The sequence below is a fragment of the Parasteatoda tepidariorum genome, chromosome 4, assembly GCF_043381705.1.
Source record: "Parasteatoda tepidariorum isolate YZ-2023 chromosome 4, CAS_Ptep_4.0, whole genome shotgun sequence".
NCBI lineage: Eukaryota > Metazoa > Arthropoda > Arachnida > Araneae > Theridiidae > Parasteatoda > Parasteatoda tepidariorum.
This window is the reverse complement of record NC_092207.1, coordinates 82,846,809-82,862,906: the sequence shown is the minus strand read 5'-3', so window position 1 is coordinate 82,862,906 and position 16,098 is coordinate 82,846,809. Positions and strand designations below refer to the sequence as shown.

The following is a 16,098-nucleotide window of genomic DNA, read 5'->3' as shown; positions in this document are numbered from 1 at the left end:
GAGGAAATGAGATGCAGCTTCTGTAGATCCCGGGATCCGAGCACCATATTGGTAGAAGTCTGTCTTGGCTCATGTTGGTGTTCTTTTTTATCTGGCACCTACCCTTCGGCATGTCTGACTTGGGAGACCCAAACGGTAGCAAGTTACCGCTGGCATAGCCCTCCAGGTCATTGGTACAAGCAAGCTTCACCGCCCCGACAAAGCAGGAACACAATCAGGAGGTTATAAGCAATTTAGCAAGACAGATTAGTAAGCAGTCACACAAAAATTCTCTTGTTTTTTAAGGCAGGAGAACCTACGAGGTCTGTTCCAAATGTCAAACTGAGCAGGTTTCTCCCAAACACATTCTAGACTGTTTGTGACTTTTCAGAGAGGACATATATTCATCCCCCTTCTGGTTCTCGATTTCCTTAGGGTCAACGGTCTGATGGACCCTGTCTGACTTCGTCAGGCATTTGCAAGATAAGCCACAACATTAATAGACTAGTTACTGATTTTTATTGGGACCAATGAACAATCTATTAAATTAAGTATTATTACTTTCCCTTTTAAAATATTTATACCATAGAATGATCTAATAAATATTCTTAAGTATCATTACTATGACTTTCAAAATGCTTTTTTTTATATACATAAATAATAATCATTATCAAGATTTTTTCATAATACTCTCAACCTTTACATTTAAGATGGTCATTCAACCCAGAATTCACTATCAATAGGACAAAACAAAAAAATTTCTTCTTAAATTATTTAAATCAAAATAAGCGTTTCCATTTTGAAATAAATGTTTTTTCTAGAACAATTTACCTCTTGGAGGAGTAAGTTCTATTTCATTCGACTCACAGAATCCAACAGGAAAAATACTAGGTGAAGATGCATGATAACAAAAACAGTCAGATCCATTAGCAGCCATCATTCCATCAATACCAATCATCAAATAGTTGTTCCTCAAAACTTTAGTAACTGTTGCCACACAAATGGTAGAAAGATTTAATGGATCAATGGCTTCTAATTTCATTCCCTTTTTGAAGTATAACTTTTTGGATGGATTGTACACCTAATAGAATTAAAGAAGGCAATTAAACAATGTCCGGACACAATGTACAATGTGAATATGCACATTAAGAATTTATATTACCGGGAGAAACATATCCCAGGTAGCATCGTCAGGTTTAAAAGTGCGATACAAGGTTTTCTTTAGTGATTTTCGGGCATATTCTGAAAATAAATATGAAATCTAAATAATAATAACAGAATAGTAATTTGCATTACAATAAATAAATAAAATAAAACATAAAATTTCAGCTTAGAAGCTCACACATTATAGAGTAGGGAACCGATTATTCGGAATGATCGGGACCATCGCTATTCCGGACAACTTATTTTTCCGGTTTTCTGAATCGCTACGAAAAGCCATTTTTTTATTGTTAAACCCAACTAAGAAAAAAAATTGGAAATAATCTTAAAAAGCAGAAAAAACAATGAAGTAATACACTAATAATTATTTCCAAAATGATGGTAAGGTAAACATCTTTAAAAAAAGAAAAAAAAATCCTAAAATCTAATGAGGAAAAAAAATTTTTTTTTTTTAAAGTGGTGGGAAAATGTATCGAATTTTGTTCCGGTTTTTTGGTTTTCCGATTTCCGGATAACGGGTTCTGTACTGTATTAAATTGTTTATATAAAAGAACTCTGCTCTCCAATTACCATGATTGCTGTAGAATAATAAATTTTTTGATGGTCAACAGATTGTTACATAGACATTAATAGTTATCCTTATTTAAAAGATTTCAAAATTAATAATGCTTTTATTATTATACACTGCTCAAAACAATTAATAGACATTGTAAGCCTTGCATAAAATAATGGTATGAGCATTTTATTATTTTTTTTTTTGCATAAAAGGAAGAAGATAGTCACAAATGCAAATTTTTCAATCTTTGCAGTATGCAAATTTAGAGTTTGACGTCAAAAATAGCGCTTTAGAGGCAGCAAATTTAATCTGGCTTTAAACTTAAGGTAAGGCAAAGTAGAAAAGAATGATCGACATTCAGTAAGAGCGTTGTTTTGATGAGTGTGATGTTTCAAAGAAGTCATTTAACCGAATCAGAAGCTTGAAGAGTTGTTCTGGTTAGAGGGGGGCCTAACACAAGTCAAAGTAATAGAAGCCATTGGAGTTTCACAAAGTGCGATTTCCAGGAACTGAAACCGTTTTTTGAGACAGAAAATGCATGCCGAAGAACAGGCCAAGGGCCTAAACGTGCAACAATGCCCAATGAAGATCGTTATTTAATGCCAACGTTATTAATGAAGACACCGAAATATGAATGCCACTCTTCTTCAACAACACCTTCATTCGGCTACTGGCACCACAGCTGTGACAAAAACTGTCCGAAACACCTTCACGAATGCTGTATGCTCGACAACCAATGGCGTGTGGCATGTTAACAGCAAGGCACCGTCACGTCTGCAGGGAGTGGGCCAACAGAGAATATTAACAGCAGGAGAAATAAATAGCGCAATATTCTTTTCTCTGACGAGTCCTGTTTTTCTGTTCATCCTGACAATCAGTGCATTTTCATCTGGAGGGAAATGTGACACTAGAAACAATCCTGCATTCTTCATGAATGTGTAATATTTTCCAGTGGGGGAGAAATGGTCTATGCTGGCATTGCCATTGATGGGTGCACTAATGTCGACACCATTCGAAATGGAGCTCTAACCGGTTGTTGACATAGGGATGCGATCCTGAGACCTATTGTAGTCCCTTATGCTGCATCAATTGGAGATGACTTCATGTTAATGGATGACAATAGCAGGCCACATCGTGCTAACTTGGTGAATGATTTCCTTTTGAAGGACGGAATCATACGAATGGATTGGCCAGTGTGCTCTCCAGACATGGTCTCAATCGAGCATGTTTGGGACATTCTAGGAAGACGAATTGCTGGAAGCTTACCACACCCAAAAACTCTCGAAGAACTGGAAAGAGCTCTTCTCGAGGAGTGGGACAGAATACCTTAGCCCCTCATTAATAACCTCATTGACTCGATGCCTCAAAGGTGTTCAACATTGCTGACAGTTCGGGGAAACCATACCCCTACTAAAAATGATTTTCCTTCAAGAAAAAACTTTTTTTTTATTTCCTTTCCCCACATGCACAAATTGTGTTTTTTCCCCTTTTGTACTAAAATGCTCAATAAAATACATTTTTTTCCAGCCAAACAATTGTCATTCTTATCTTATATAGCCAACTATGTCTGTCGATAATGTATCAATCATTCAAACAATTCTCCAGGTGAAAGATCAACCCACAATCTCAATATATATTAATTGTTTTGAGCAGTGTATTTAGATATGGTTCCAAAGACTAAACTTATTCCTAAAAACTTTTTTCAACTTAAATATTCAATTTGTAATACAGTACAGAACCCGTTATCCGGAAATCAGAAAACCGGAAAACCAAAAAACCAGAACGAAATTCGGTACATTTTCCCGCCATTTAAAAAAAAAAAAATTTTCCTCATAAGATTTTAGGATTTTTCTTTCTTTTTTGAAAAATGTTTACCATACCATCATTTTAGAAATAATCATTACTGTATTACTTCATCGTTTTTTCTTCTTTTTAAGATTATTTCCTAATGTTTTTTCTTTTTAGTTGGGTTTAACAATAAAAAAAACGGCTTTTTGTAGCGATTCAGAAAACCGGAAAAATCAGTTATCCGGAATAGCGATGGTCCCGATCTTTCTGGATAATCGGTTCCCTACTGTAATTTAAAAATTCAATTTGTAATAATTATTTATATATGTTTTGCATAAAACTTTATAATAATTCAGTAATATTATTCATTAGAGAGTAGATATAACTCAAGGTAAAATAATTTATTTACCATTTAAGGATAGATTACTGTAATTAGGTATTTTTTCCAGTTTTATAGTATTAGAATGAAGTACAGTCGTCCCCACTTAATCGCCCCTTGGATAATCGAATAACCCGCTTATACGAATAAAATTTAATGGAACCAAATCATTTTATATTAAACTAATGTTAAATTTCCCCATTTNAACAGAATAGTAATTTGCATTACAATAAATAAATAAAATAAAACATAAAATTTCAGCTTAGAAGCTCACACATTATATTAAATTGTTTATATAAAAGAACTCTGCTCTCCAATTACCATGATTGCTGTAGAATAATTAATTTTTTGATGGTAAACAGATTGTTACATAGACATTAATAGTTATCCTTAATTAAAAGATTTCAAAATTAATATTGCTTTTATTATTATACACTGCTCAAAACAATTAAAAGATATTGTAAGTCTTGCATAAAATAACGGTACGAGCATTTTTTTTTTCTTCATAAAAGGAAGAAGATAGTCACAAATGCAAATTTTTCAATCTTTGCAGTATGCAAATTTAGAGTTTGACGTCGAAATTAACGCTTTAGAGGCAGCAAATTTGATCTGGTTTTAAACTTAAGGCAAAGCAGAAAAGAATGATCGGCATTCAGTAAGTGTGTTGTTTTGATGAGTGTGATGTTTCAAAGAAGTCATTTAACCGAATCAGAAGCTTAAAAAGTTGTTCTGGTTAGAGGGGGGCCCAACACAAGCCAAAGTAATAGAAGCCATTGGAGTTTCACAAAGTGTGATTTCCAGGAACTGAAACCATTTTTTGAGACAGGAAATGCATGCCGAAGAACAGGCCAAGATCCTAAACATGCAACAATGCCCAAAGAAGATTGTTATTTAATGCCAACGTTATTAATGAAGACACCGAAATATGAATGCCACTCATCTTCAACAACACCATCGTTTGGCTACTGACACCACAGCTGTGACTAAAACTGTCCGAAACACCTTCACGAATGCTGTATGCTCGACGACCAATGGTGTGTGTCATGTTAACAGCAAGGCACCATCACGTCCGCAGGGAGTGGGCCAACAGAGAATATTAACAGCAGGAGAAATAAATAGCGTAATATTCTTTTCTCTGATGAGTCCCGTTTTCCTGTTCATCCTGATAGAAAGAACCCACTAGAAACAATCCTGCATTCTTCATGAAAGTGTAATATTTGGCTGTGGGGGAGTAATGGTCTGTGCTGGCATAGCCATTGATGGATGCACCAATGTCCACACCATTTGAAATGGAGCTCTGACCGCTCGTTGAAATAGGGATGAGATCCTGAGACCTATTGTAGTCCCTTACGCTGCAGCAATTGGAGATGACTTCATGCTAATGGATGACAATAGCAGGCCACATCGTGCTAACTTGGTGAATGATTTCCTTTCGAAGGACAGAATCATACGAATGGATTGGCCAGTGTGTTCTCCAGACATGGTCTCAATCGAGCATGTTTGGGACATTCTAGGAAGACGAATTGCTCGAAGCCTACCACACCCAAAAACTCTCTAAGAACTGGAAAGAGCTCTTCTGGAAGAGTGGGACAGAATACCTAAGCCCCTCATTGACTCGATGCCTCTAAGGTGTTCAATGTTGCTGACAGTCCGGGGAAACCATACCCCTACTAAAAACGATTTTCTTTTATAAGAAAAAACTTTTTTTTATTTGTTTTCCTCAGATGCACAAATTGTGTTTTTTTCCTTTTGTACTCTGCTCAATAAAACAAATTTTTTTTCCTGCCAAACAAATGTCATTCTTATCTTATATAGCCTACTATGACTGTCAATAATGTATCAATCATTCAAACAATTTTCCAGGTGCAAGATCAACCCACAACCTCAATATCTACTCATTGTTTTGAGCAGTGCATTTAAATTTGGTTCCAAAGACTAGATTCCTAAAATTTTTCTTCAACTTAAATATTCAATTTGTAATAATTATTTATTTATATTTGTTTTACATAAAACTTTATAATAATTCAGTAATATTATTCATTAGAGAGTAGAGATAACTCAAGAAAAAATAATTTATTTACAATTTAAGGATAGATTACCGTAATTAGCTATTTTTTCCAGTTTTATAGTATTAGAATAAAGTACTATTTTTTAATCAAAGAATTTTACCAAAAATGCCAAATGAAGGAAACAATTACTGACCTGGTCGAGCTTTCAAGTCATGACCAATGATTTGGGCCCAGCCAACAGGATGTATTAAAGGAGATCGTTCATGGCACCAAAATCCTTCATCAAGATTATCACTTTCTGTATATTTAACATGTAATCTTCCACCCACTACTTCGGTCACTTCAGCAGACCTAACAGCAGATATCAAATTTTTATCAACAACTTCCAACTTCATTCCTTTTTTAAGAGTATTATGCATGTTTTCTTCAATCTAAATGTAAAAAAAAAGAGGGAAAAATTATTTTTATAATTTTACGTGGGAAACACTGCGTAGCCAAATTTTTCAACAAAAAATAAGTACCTTTTAAGCACTTTTCAAGCACTCAAAAATATTTTAAAGCACTTATAAAAAAATATAATTAGGCAGGGTTGGCAAGTTTTTGACAATTGACGGTTTTACACAAATTTAACCATCAGGTCAAAAAAAAAAAAAACTTTTGGCATAGTTTTTGACCATTGTCAAAAACCATGAAATTTTGAATCATAAAACGAATGGCGTTTTCATATGCTAAGGACCGACGGTACGCAGAAATAGATTGGGATTGAATTAATTGCGAAAATGTCGAATAGAACAATATGAACAGTGTCTTTTTGTATAATATGTGGCGAAAATCAACAAGGTAAAGGATAAATTAAGCACTTTTAAAAACACCCAATGAAATAAGCACTTTTAAGGGCTTTTAAAAAATGAAAATCAAAAATATGCACCTTTAAGCACTTTTTAAAAACACTATGAACCCTGTTATATTAAAGAGCAATCAATTTTAATACAAATATTAATTATTTTGTCATAATAACACCTCATCATTGCATCTTTAAGAAAATATATGTGCACGCAACTTACATGCTTGTCGGAGGAAAAAATTGCATTAAATTTCTAGACATTAAATCTAAAAATAATTGGAATATTTGTAAAATGGCATTCACATTGAAAAATATTAGACTATTAATTTTTTTTATACTTAACTGCAATTCAATAAATTATAAAACATTTAAAAAAAAACACTTCACACAATCAAACAAACACAAACAATGGACTGTTTTGGAAAAGACATCTGCAAATTCTTGCTAGCACAATTGGTAAAACCTAATCAAAATTTATTTTTATGCTTGTGCAAAATGCTAGGCATGAGATTGCCAACGAGAGAAAAAAATATAAGAATACATTTGAAAAATAGTTGAGGTAATTATTTTAAAAGCAGTAAACTTATTAATTAGTAACCTATGAACCAGTACTTACTTATAAACTTATTATGCTTACATAATATATTAAGTTTATGAAATAAAATTTTTGACAATGTGGTTATTTTTAAACATTTTTAAAAATACAACAAAAATTTGAAAAATCATACACAAATAAGTAGCAGAGGCATATGATAAAACATGAAAAATTATGGATTTCAGTAAGTATTTCATGCCTATTTATGTTATTGTATAATATATCTACAATGGCCTTATTTATTAGGGGACTAGAAAACTTATTAGTGAAACAATAATAAATCAGGGTTTCCACTGAATTTCAAAAGAAAAAAAAAATTCCATGACTTTTGCAGGTAATGAAGTAAATTTCAGTGAAAATTAAGATCATATTTTATATATACCTTGAAATATTTCTTTCAAAAACTTCGATTTCTTTTTTTTATTCATAATGTCAAATATTAAGAAAAAATATCATCGAATAATGATGTAAGATAAATCATAATCATCACATAAATCATATATTAAAGGAAACAATTATTTAAAAAAAGTTTCTTGATTTAAAAAAAAAATTATTATGACAAATTTTAAAATATAACACTTTCAATTTCCTTTTTGCTTACCTCTTAGTATATTTTTACAGAATCAGGGGTGATTGTGAGCCCAAGTCAAAATTCCGGAAAATTTCTTGAGTAAAAAAAAAAAGTTTGAATTGAAAAATTAGAAAAAAACTTAAACAATTTTTTTTTTCTTTTTCTCAATATTTCTTAATTTACTTAAAATATATTTAAAATTTTACACATAAATATGATGACCGGGAGAAGTAATTAAAATTTACAAATGTCTTTTTTTTTTCTTTTTTTTTTTGGAGTTTATGATTATAACAACTATTTACTGATAAAAAATTTATATTAATCATGAACATAAGCTTATAAAGTATCTCTCTGGCTCTCCCTTACAAACAAATAAAATAAACTGTGTTTTTAAGTTCCACCTTTGANCGAGTGTTGCGATCGCGAATTGAAAAACAAAAACTTTTTATGAACAGTTTTAGCATTAAAAAAACAACTCAAAAAGAAACGGACGTAAATCGAAACAATCAGTACTTTCCCACATCACCGAATGAATTCAACTTGACTTAGAACAAAAGTACCCTTACCCCATACATCAAAAAAGTGTAAGAAGTAAAATAAAATAAACAAGAATAAAATTATAAATAAAAAAGAAAAACAATTAATAAGGATCTGACTCTATCCGAATTGGAGCACTCGAGTTTCAATTTCGAGTGTGCGCGCATGCGCAAGTCATAACGTGGGTATAATGTGTGTGAATGATTACGTAGCAAACACCCCATTTTTCATGAAATGCAGGGGATCCGCCAGATATCACTGAAGGAAAAAAAAAATTATTTGTGAAAAAAAAGCACTTTTTAAAAACGCCAGATGAAAAAAGCACCTTTAAAAGCTTTTAAAAACGAAATCTCCCAAAAAGCACCTTTAAGTACTTTTTACAAACACTACGCACCCTGATATACCTTGAAATATTTCTTCCAAAAACATTGATTTCTTTTTTTATTCATAATGTCAAATATTAAGAAAAAATATCATCAAATATTAAGAAAAAATATCATCAAATAATGATATAAGATAAATCATAATCATCACATAAATCATATATTAAAAGAAAGAATTATTTAAAAAAAGTTTTATGAATTAAAAAAAAATATTATGACAAATTTTCAAATATAACACTTTCAATTTCCTTTGTGCTTACCTCTTAGTATATTTTCACAGAATTTACCAGGCTAATTTTTATTTTAAACAAAAAGAATAAAAAATAATGATAAAAAGAATGATAAAAAATGAATCAAAGAAAGTAAAAATTACATAATATAAGAGATAGAACCTTTTGAATTTTACTTACCTTAAAAGCGAAATCAGAAGGTATTGTTTTGGCACCCACCATTTTCTTTAACAAGTAACTTGACCAAGAGTCAACTAAGTTTTCAAGACCTAAAATGAATTAATGAAATTTAAGTTATCAGATACATATGATGTTTAGAAATCTTTAACTTGGTAACTTTATGAAATTTTTTAAATTCATTGGGTTACATTTTTTGAAAGACTTTTGAATAAATTATCTCAAATTTTCTTAATCTTAATTTTTTTCCTAATGTAATTAAAGTTCTAAGAAATCTTTATCTGCAAAAAAAATATTATGAGAGAAAAGGCAAAAATGTAAATATATTAAAAATAGGTTTTGAAAGGGGTAACTTGACACAGAGTTATTCATTTCAATTTACTTCAATAGATCATGATCAACAAATGTCCAATTTTACTATCTGTGTATAAGTCAACCCCCTGAGTTTTGGAAAATTTGGGGGGTTTCAAAAGTTGACTTATTCACCGAGATATGTAAAGACAACACAAACAAAGAATAGAAAGATATTTACTATCAAAAGCAAGTATAGAAGAAAAGGTTAGACTCAGTAGTAGAACTATATACAATGTTCTGAAACAAGCAGTTCAACAACAAATATTCAGTATTATTAAAATTAAACATATCTCCCTAGTTGGAAACACAATAAAAATTTCATTTTGCTAGAAAAAAAAAGAAAAAAGAAAGGAACACTTATCAGTTAAATAACAAACTGTGTAAATATGCCTACATAACAAAACCTCAATAGCATAAAGAGTTATCACGACTTGGGCACTAATTGCTCTGCTGCAGGGAAGTGGATATAAATGATTTTGTTTCAAACAGATATAGTTCTGAGATGTATGCCACAGTTTTAAGCACATTCTGCTATAGGGATCATAGATAGAATTAAAATTGTCACGAGCTAGCCATATAGCTTATCTTGCACTGGCAATTTTCTGCCATTAAACGACCGCTAACAATATGAATTAGTAAAATTAGAAAAGCAACAGGCATGAACCTTTCAATCAGCACTCGATTAAAAAAGACTGAAGAAGATTGAAATTAAATTAGTTATATTTCATTTAAAAACTTATTACTTACTTTTTGGGGGCACAAGAGGTTTTCTGTGTTTTGCACACCAGCCAATGGGATGAATATGAGGATGCGTACATAGGTTAACCCATTTATCACGTAAGTGGTTGTATCTTACAGTAAAGTCCTCTGCACCTACATAGCGTAACAGGCCCCAATAGCCTAAATTGAAAAAAGTTTTTTTTAATGCTATATATGAATTAAACTTTCCACCATTTACAAGTCTAATTAAGAAGGGGTAAATCAAACAATTTCAAATTTGTTAAAATCGCTACTTAGACAATAAAATAAAAAAATTAAGTGAAAAATTTTTTTAACTGGCGATTTGTCAAGATCGTTTCATCTGTTTTTCAGTACTTCTGTCAGAACAAAATACTATACACTTAGAAGTCCATGAAAATGCAAAATATTATTTTGTAAAACCTATTAATAGTTAAACCTTTTTTAAAGCATAAAATGATTATATATTGAAAAGTCATTTTATATATTTTAAAGTTATTCTATCTAAAATACAACAAGATTTATGCATTCATGAAATTTTTTCAAAATTGTATCTCACTTTTTCAAATCTGTTGACTCATCAAATAGTCTGTTCTTATTTGACTATATAAATAGGCTTTTACTTTTTTAATTTGCACATGACTCTAGGATTTTACTTTCCATTGCATTTTCTCTAATATAACATTTGAAAGCAATATTTTACAGGCAGAGAATGGCCTAACAAGTTCTGAGTTGTTTTCATCTATGTTTTCCCTATCAATTAAATTTCTTAGCACATCATGGTCAATTTGACAAATATCTAGATCTTCCAAATCTGAATCAGAAAATGTTTCTAATAAGACCATTGTTTGGTTTATCATTATTATGCATTCTTTAGACATGGTGCAAAGAGCAAAAAAAATTTGTAAATGAGATAAATAAAAAAAAAAGGACATACTTTTCTGTAACTCACAGGGTAATAAATTTATGAATTAAGTAAAAAATATCACAAATATCAGATGGGAAAAATTATTATCAAGAATCTATGGGATACCCTTGTTAGAAATACATTGAAACACCCTTTTTGAACTTCACTTTTAACTTTATCAGTGTCAAATAACACAAAAATGTATAGCAGCTACCTGAAACTGGCCTCTTAGTAGAAAGAATTTTTTTTCCAATAGTTAGAATTTCCACAAAAGAGAAAAATACTAAGAATGAAAGAGTGTATATCTTAAATTATATTCTAAATATTATGTCACCATCAATCTGTTATCAATCACGTGCAAATTCTTGTCAAAACAAGTTGAACCTAAATCAGCTCGTTTTCCCTTTTCCATAACATCATTATTTATCTTGAATAAGTACCATAATACCAAATGAATGAAATGCACACTTGGATGAAATTAAACTAAGATTTTTGCTTTAAAATTATAAAATAAAATTTTGAATTTTATGTCAATTAGAAGGTTATATTATTCCTTTAAAAGCTTGTAAAGTATTGTAGTTGTATTATAAAAATTGGGTATTAGGTAAATTTATTACAAGCAGGGTAAAAATTCACTAATTATAAAAATAATTAAATATAAATTTCTAAAAATCATAAAAATTCAAATAATTATGGAAGCTGGACTGAACTTACTGCAAAAAATACTTTAATTTAAATTTTAAATACAGGAAAACTAATATTATTCAAACTTTAATTGATCTTTAAATTCAAACTCAAAACCCATGTTTAATTTTTGAAACATTGGCATTTAAACGGTTAAGACAAAATTATAAAAAATAAATAGAGATCAAAGATGAAAACTTATGTTAGTAGGTCTTTCTTAAACAAAATGAAATATAATGAGTTTAACAAGTCTGCAAAGATAAGAAAAAATTGTAGCTGACTATATTGAATTATTTTAGAAAATATAATTTGTTTAATTTATCAAATGAAACATTAATTATGATACATTATCACATTATAAATATTTTCTAAGGAAAGAATAAAAAATAATATAAAATTGAGTTAAATTAATTTTTACTTCCTTTGTTGGTCAGCTTCCTCAAAAATACTATTATAGAATACTGCAAAACAAACATTTTTCATAATTTATTCAGAAACTAAAAAACCATTGTTAAAAAAAAAAGTACTCAAAAAAAATTTGAATCTTATTCAGGATGTGTAGCCAAATCTTTCAACAAAAAATAAGCACCTTATAAGTACTTTTTAAGCGCTCAAAAAATATTTTTAAGCACTATAAACATTAACAAAATGCAAAATAATTTTCAAAAACTTTATATGATCATAATAAAATAACCAAATTCTGACAAAGAACTCTTTTCTTAATTATATTAGCTATTATAAAAAGATAAAGAGCTTTTTCGATTCGATATCAGGCAGAGGAAAATGAAGCCTAAAATTGAGAATATCTTGCAAAATGCAGCAGAGTTGCACACGAGAATGCAATTCACCGAACTCAGCTCAGTTGACACACATGCGGACTACCAAGCATTTCATCAAAAAAATGAGCAGCGCTTTTAAATGCTACGGACCGACAGTACACCGAAATGGATTGTGAAAACATTGAATAGAACAATGTGAAAATCACGTTGTTGCATAATAGGTGGCGAAAATCAACATGGTAGAAAAAAAATTTTTCTTTTTCGAAAAAGAAAAATTAAGCACTTTTTAAAAACACCCAATGAAAAAAGCACCGTTAAGAGCTTTTAAAAAACGAAAATCAAAAANCCAATGAAAAAAGCACCTTTAAGAGCTTTTAAAAAACGAAAATCAAAAATAAACACCTTTAAGCACTTTTTACAAAAGCTAAGCACCATGTTATTAGAACAACAGCAGTTACTCAAATTTATTTAGGCTTTGTAGACCAAATTAGACTTCCTTTTAAAAATACTGTGAAACAATTTTTTCTTGATTAAAGTTTTAAAATACTAATATTTAAGCCTTCACCTTTTAATATAAACAATACATACATTCACCAACCTTACAAGTGACATGAGTAAATTAGGTTATAAGACACAGCCGTGCACAAAGCATTAATCATTAGACATTAAAAAGGTAGATTAAAATTAATAATAAAAAGAAAAGTTAGTTTACACAAAAAAAACGCTTTACAAAAATAAATAAATAATTAAAGACTTACAATAAAAACATTTAAAAACCTTACAAATAACATAAAATATTCTTTTAATAAATTGAATTAATGGAAAAATACAATACCAGACACTTTAACAACTGATGCTATCCAATAAGAGCAAGGTGTAGTCGTGCAGCAAGTTTTGCAGTCAGGGCTTCTAACTTCCACCATTACTCCAGCGACTATCCGATCCCAACAATTGGAAAGAGCAACCTGAAATGAATTAATGATTTTAGCAACATAACAGAATCGATGCAATCAATTACAATTTTAGGTCAATAATAAAATATCTATTTTCAAGATTACAAGGTGTGGCTATTAAGAAATGAGACTATTGCTACTAAACATTATTTGAATTCATGCATTTTTAGTTATAACCACCATCAATACACACCCTTTCTCCACCCCTTACAATGTCCGGTGTGAATTTACCATAGAATAAAACCAAGTCATGCTTGAAGTTGTTTTCAGTAACAGCCTCAATAGTCACAAATAGTGTTCTTTTTAATGTAGATTTGATAAAACTTACATTGTATCTATCAGCATTTTGATCATATAACTGTCATATGGTACAAGATCAGAGGAATAAGGTGAAAATTTTAACACTGGGATGCTTTATTTATAAGAAGTGTGTTCTCAAAAAAGAAAAACCCTGACTTGTTCTTTTTCGATTTTTTTTCCAGAGCTTAGTAAGGACCTCAAGCTAGTAATGCTGAATAATAGTTTGACCTTAAGGAGCAATCTAGCAGTTGTTTGAAGAGTGAGCCATATTAGATAGCCTACTTTTCTAAATATTTTCATGCGTGTTTGATATGGAAGTATGATCTGGGTATGAATCATCAAGGCCATCTTGAAAACATAACTTTTCATAATATTTTCCGGAGCTTAGTAAGGACCTCAAGCTAGTAATGAATAATAGTTTGACCTTAAGGAGCAATCTGGCAGTTGTTTGAAGAGTGAGCCATATTAGATAGCCTACTTCTCTCAATATTTTCATTTGTATTTGACATGTAAGTGTGACCCGGGAATCATCAAGGTCATCTTGAAAACACTTTAACCACTTACAAATTCATGCACATGATTAACATTCATTGCCATACACGCTTTGTTATAACAGATAAGCTTCAGTAGCGATTTTTCAAAGTTTAATGTCCATTTTCACGAAGCTGTATTACACTATTACTTTCCCCCCGTCAAAACAAAACAACAGCTTTTGTACAAAAGAAGGCAACGGTCAGACAAAATTGTTTAAAGACTTAGGAGGTACACATTAAAAAAAGAAAGTTTCAAGCCATACAGTTTTTAGCCATTCAAGTTTGGCGTATGTGAAGTTCTTCTGATGAAACGAATTCTTCTGTTGTTGATGTCATTACTTCACAGTAAACCCCATAAGTCATAGTGAAAAAAATTATTAGACATAAAATATATTTACTTTAGATCGATTCGTATGAAATGATAAAAATAACTATATTTAATTTAAATCACTTATCAAGCATTAATATATGCAAGAGTTTCTAATTTGTTTTTAAATGATATTTAAGACGCTAATGAATTAATGAGTAGTTTTAATATATATGTAAGACAACACTAAATAATGATATATTAAAAATGACTACCAATTAAATAAAAGCTGATAAAAACGTAACTCTATACAAAAATACATAAATTTAAAGATTCTGATTTATTGTTTTGAGAAAAGGAAATAATTAATACGTTACATGTTTGAAACATGAAACAGGAGCTGCAGAAAATTCTGGTTTTCTTATCAATGGTCTCCAGTTAAAAGAACCTATAGCAAAATAAATAAAAAAAACACATCTATAGATTCAGTAATAAAGGTCATGATCAGTATTTCACAAAGAGGATATTATTTTAAACAAACAGCAGAAAATACTTTGGGGAAATAAAACATTAAAAATATAAAAAGTAATAATTTAACTGTAGTCTTTTTGAACAAAGTACCTAGTTTAAAGAGTTTCCATATGACATCATTCTTTTAATTGCTGATAAATTCAAACAAATTATAACAGGACAAATTAACACAAGAAAGATAGTGTTACCGGATAATCTAGTTTTTTGTTGCTCTTATAATTCGAAAAATAACTTACTGGAAGTGATCGCTGTTTCCGAATTTTTATAATTTTATCCAATTTAAAAGCTTATTTAATAATTCATATGTTAACCTATTATTACCTTACAGGTTGTATTTTTCATGTCAAATACTGGTTTTTGACATGGCAAATAAGAAACCAGTCGAAAGTGTCAAAATCAGAGAAGAACTGCCAAAAACTTGGGGCCTTTCTTTTTTGCCATTAAGGACATTTTATTAAAGATAGATGATTATCAAGATTACTTACTAGATAAGATTTAAATAAAAAAAAAAATTTTATGCAAATCATGCATTATGCTTGTATTACATACTATAATAATTATGATTTATATTATTTATCGTGCTGGCCAGATGGTTGACTGGTTAGCATACCTCAGTGAGAAGCCAGCGGCTGTGGGTCAGAATCCCGCTCAGGGCATGGATGTTTCTCTCGGTGTGTTGTTCTCTATTGTGTGAATGTGGGTACAGTATTTAGAAAACTTTAACTGTTCTTGAAAATACAGTAACTGGGAACTTCAAAATTTTCTTTCAAAAATTAAGATCTATTTTTATTTTTTTTCTGTTT

General features: G+C 30.3%; 1 protein-coding gene across 6 annotated transcripts in view; it reads right to left on the bottom strand.

The window, feature by feature from the left end:
* Positions 1–16,098, bottom strand: part of LOC107441019 (MBT domain-containing protein 1) — a 41,309-nt gene that overhangs the window by 8,187 nt on the left and 17,024 nt on the right. For all 6 annotated transcript variants that reach the window (XM_043039175.2, XM_071180127.1, XM_043039172.2 and 3 more), the window contains exons 2-8: positions 15,142–15,212; positions 13,507–13,636; positions 10,311–10,463; positions 9,213–9,301; positions 6,066–6,303; positions 1,142–1,221; positions 811–1,060 (exon numbers count right to left, since the gene is read on the bottom strand). In XM_043039175.2, coding sequence (XP_042895109.1) covers positions 811–1,060; positions 1,142–1,221; positions 6,066–6,303; positions 9,213–9,301; positions 10,311–10,463; positions 13,507–13,636; positions 15,142–15,212 — 1,011 coding nt within the window. The remainder of the gene's footprint in view (positions 1–810; positions 1,061–1,141; positions 1,222–6,065; positions 6,304–9,212; positions 9,302–10,310; positions 10,464–13,506; positions 13,637–15,141; positions 15,213–16,098) is intronic.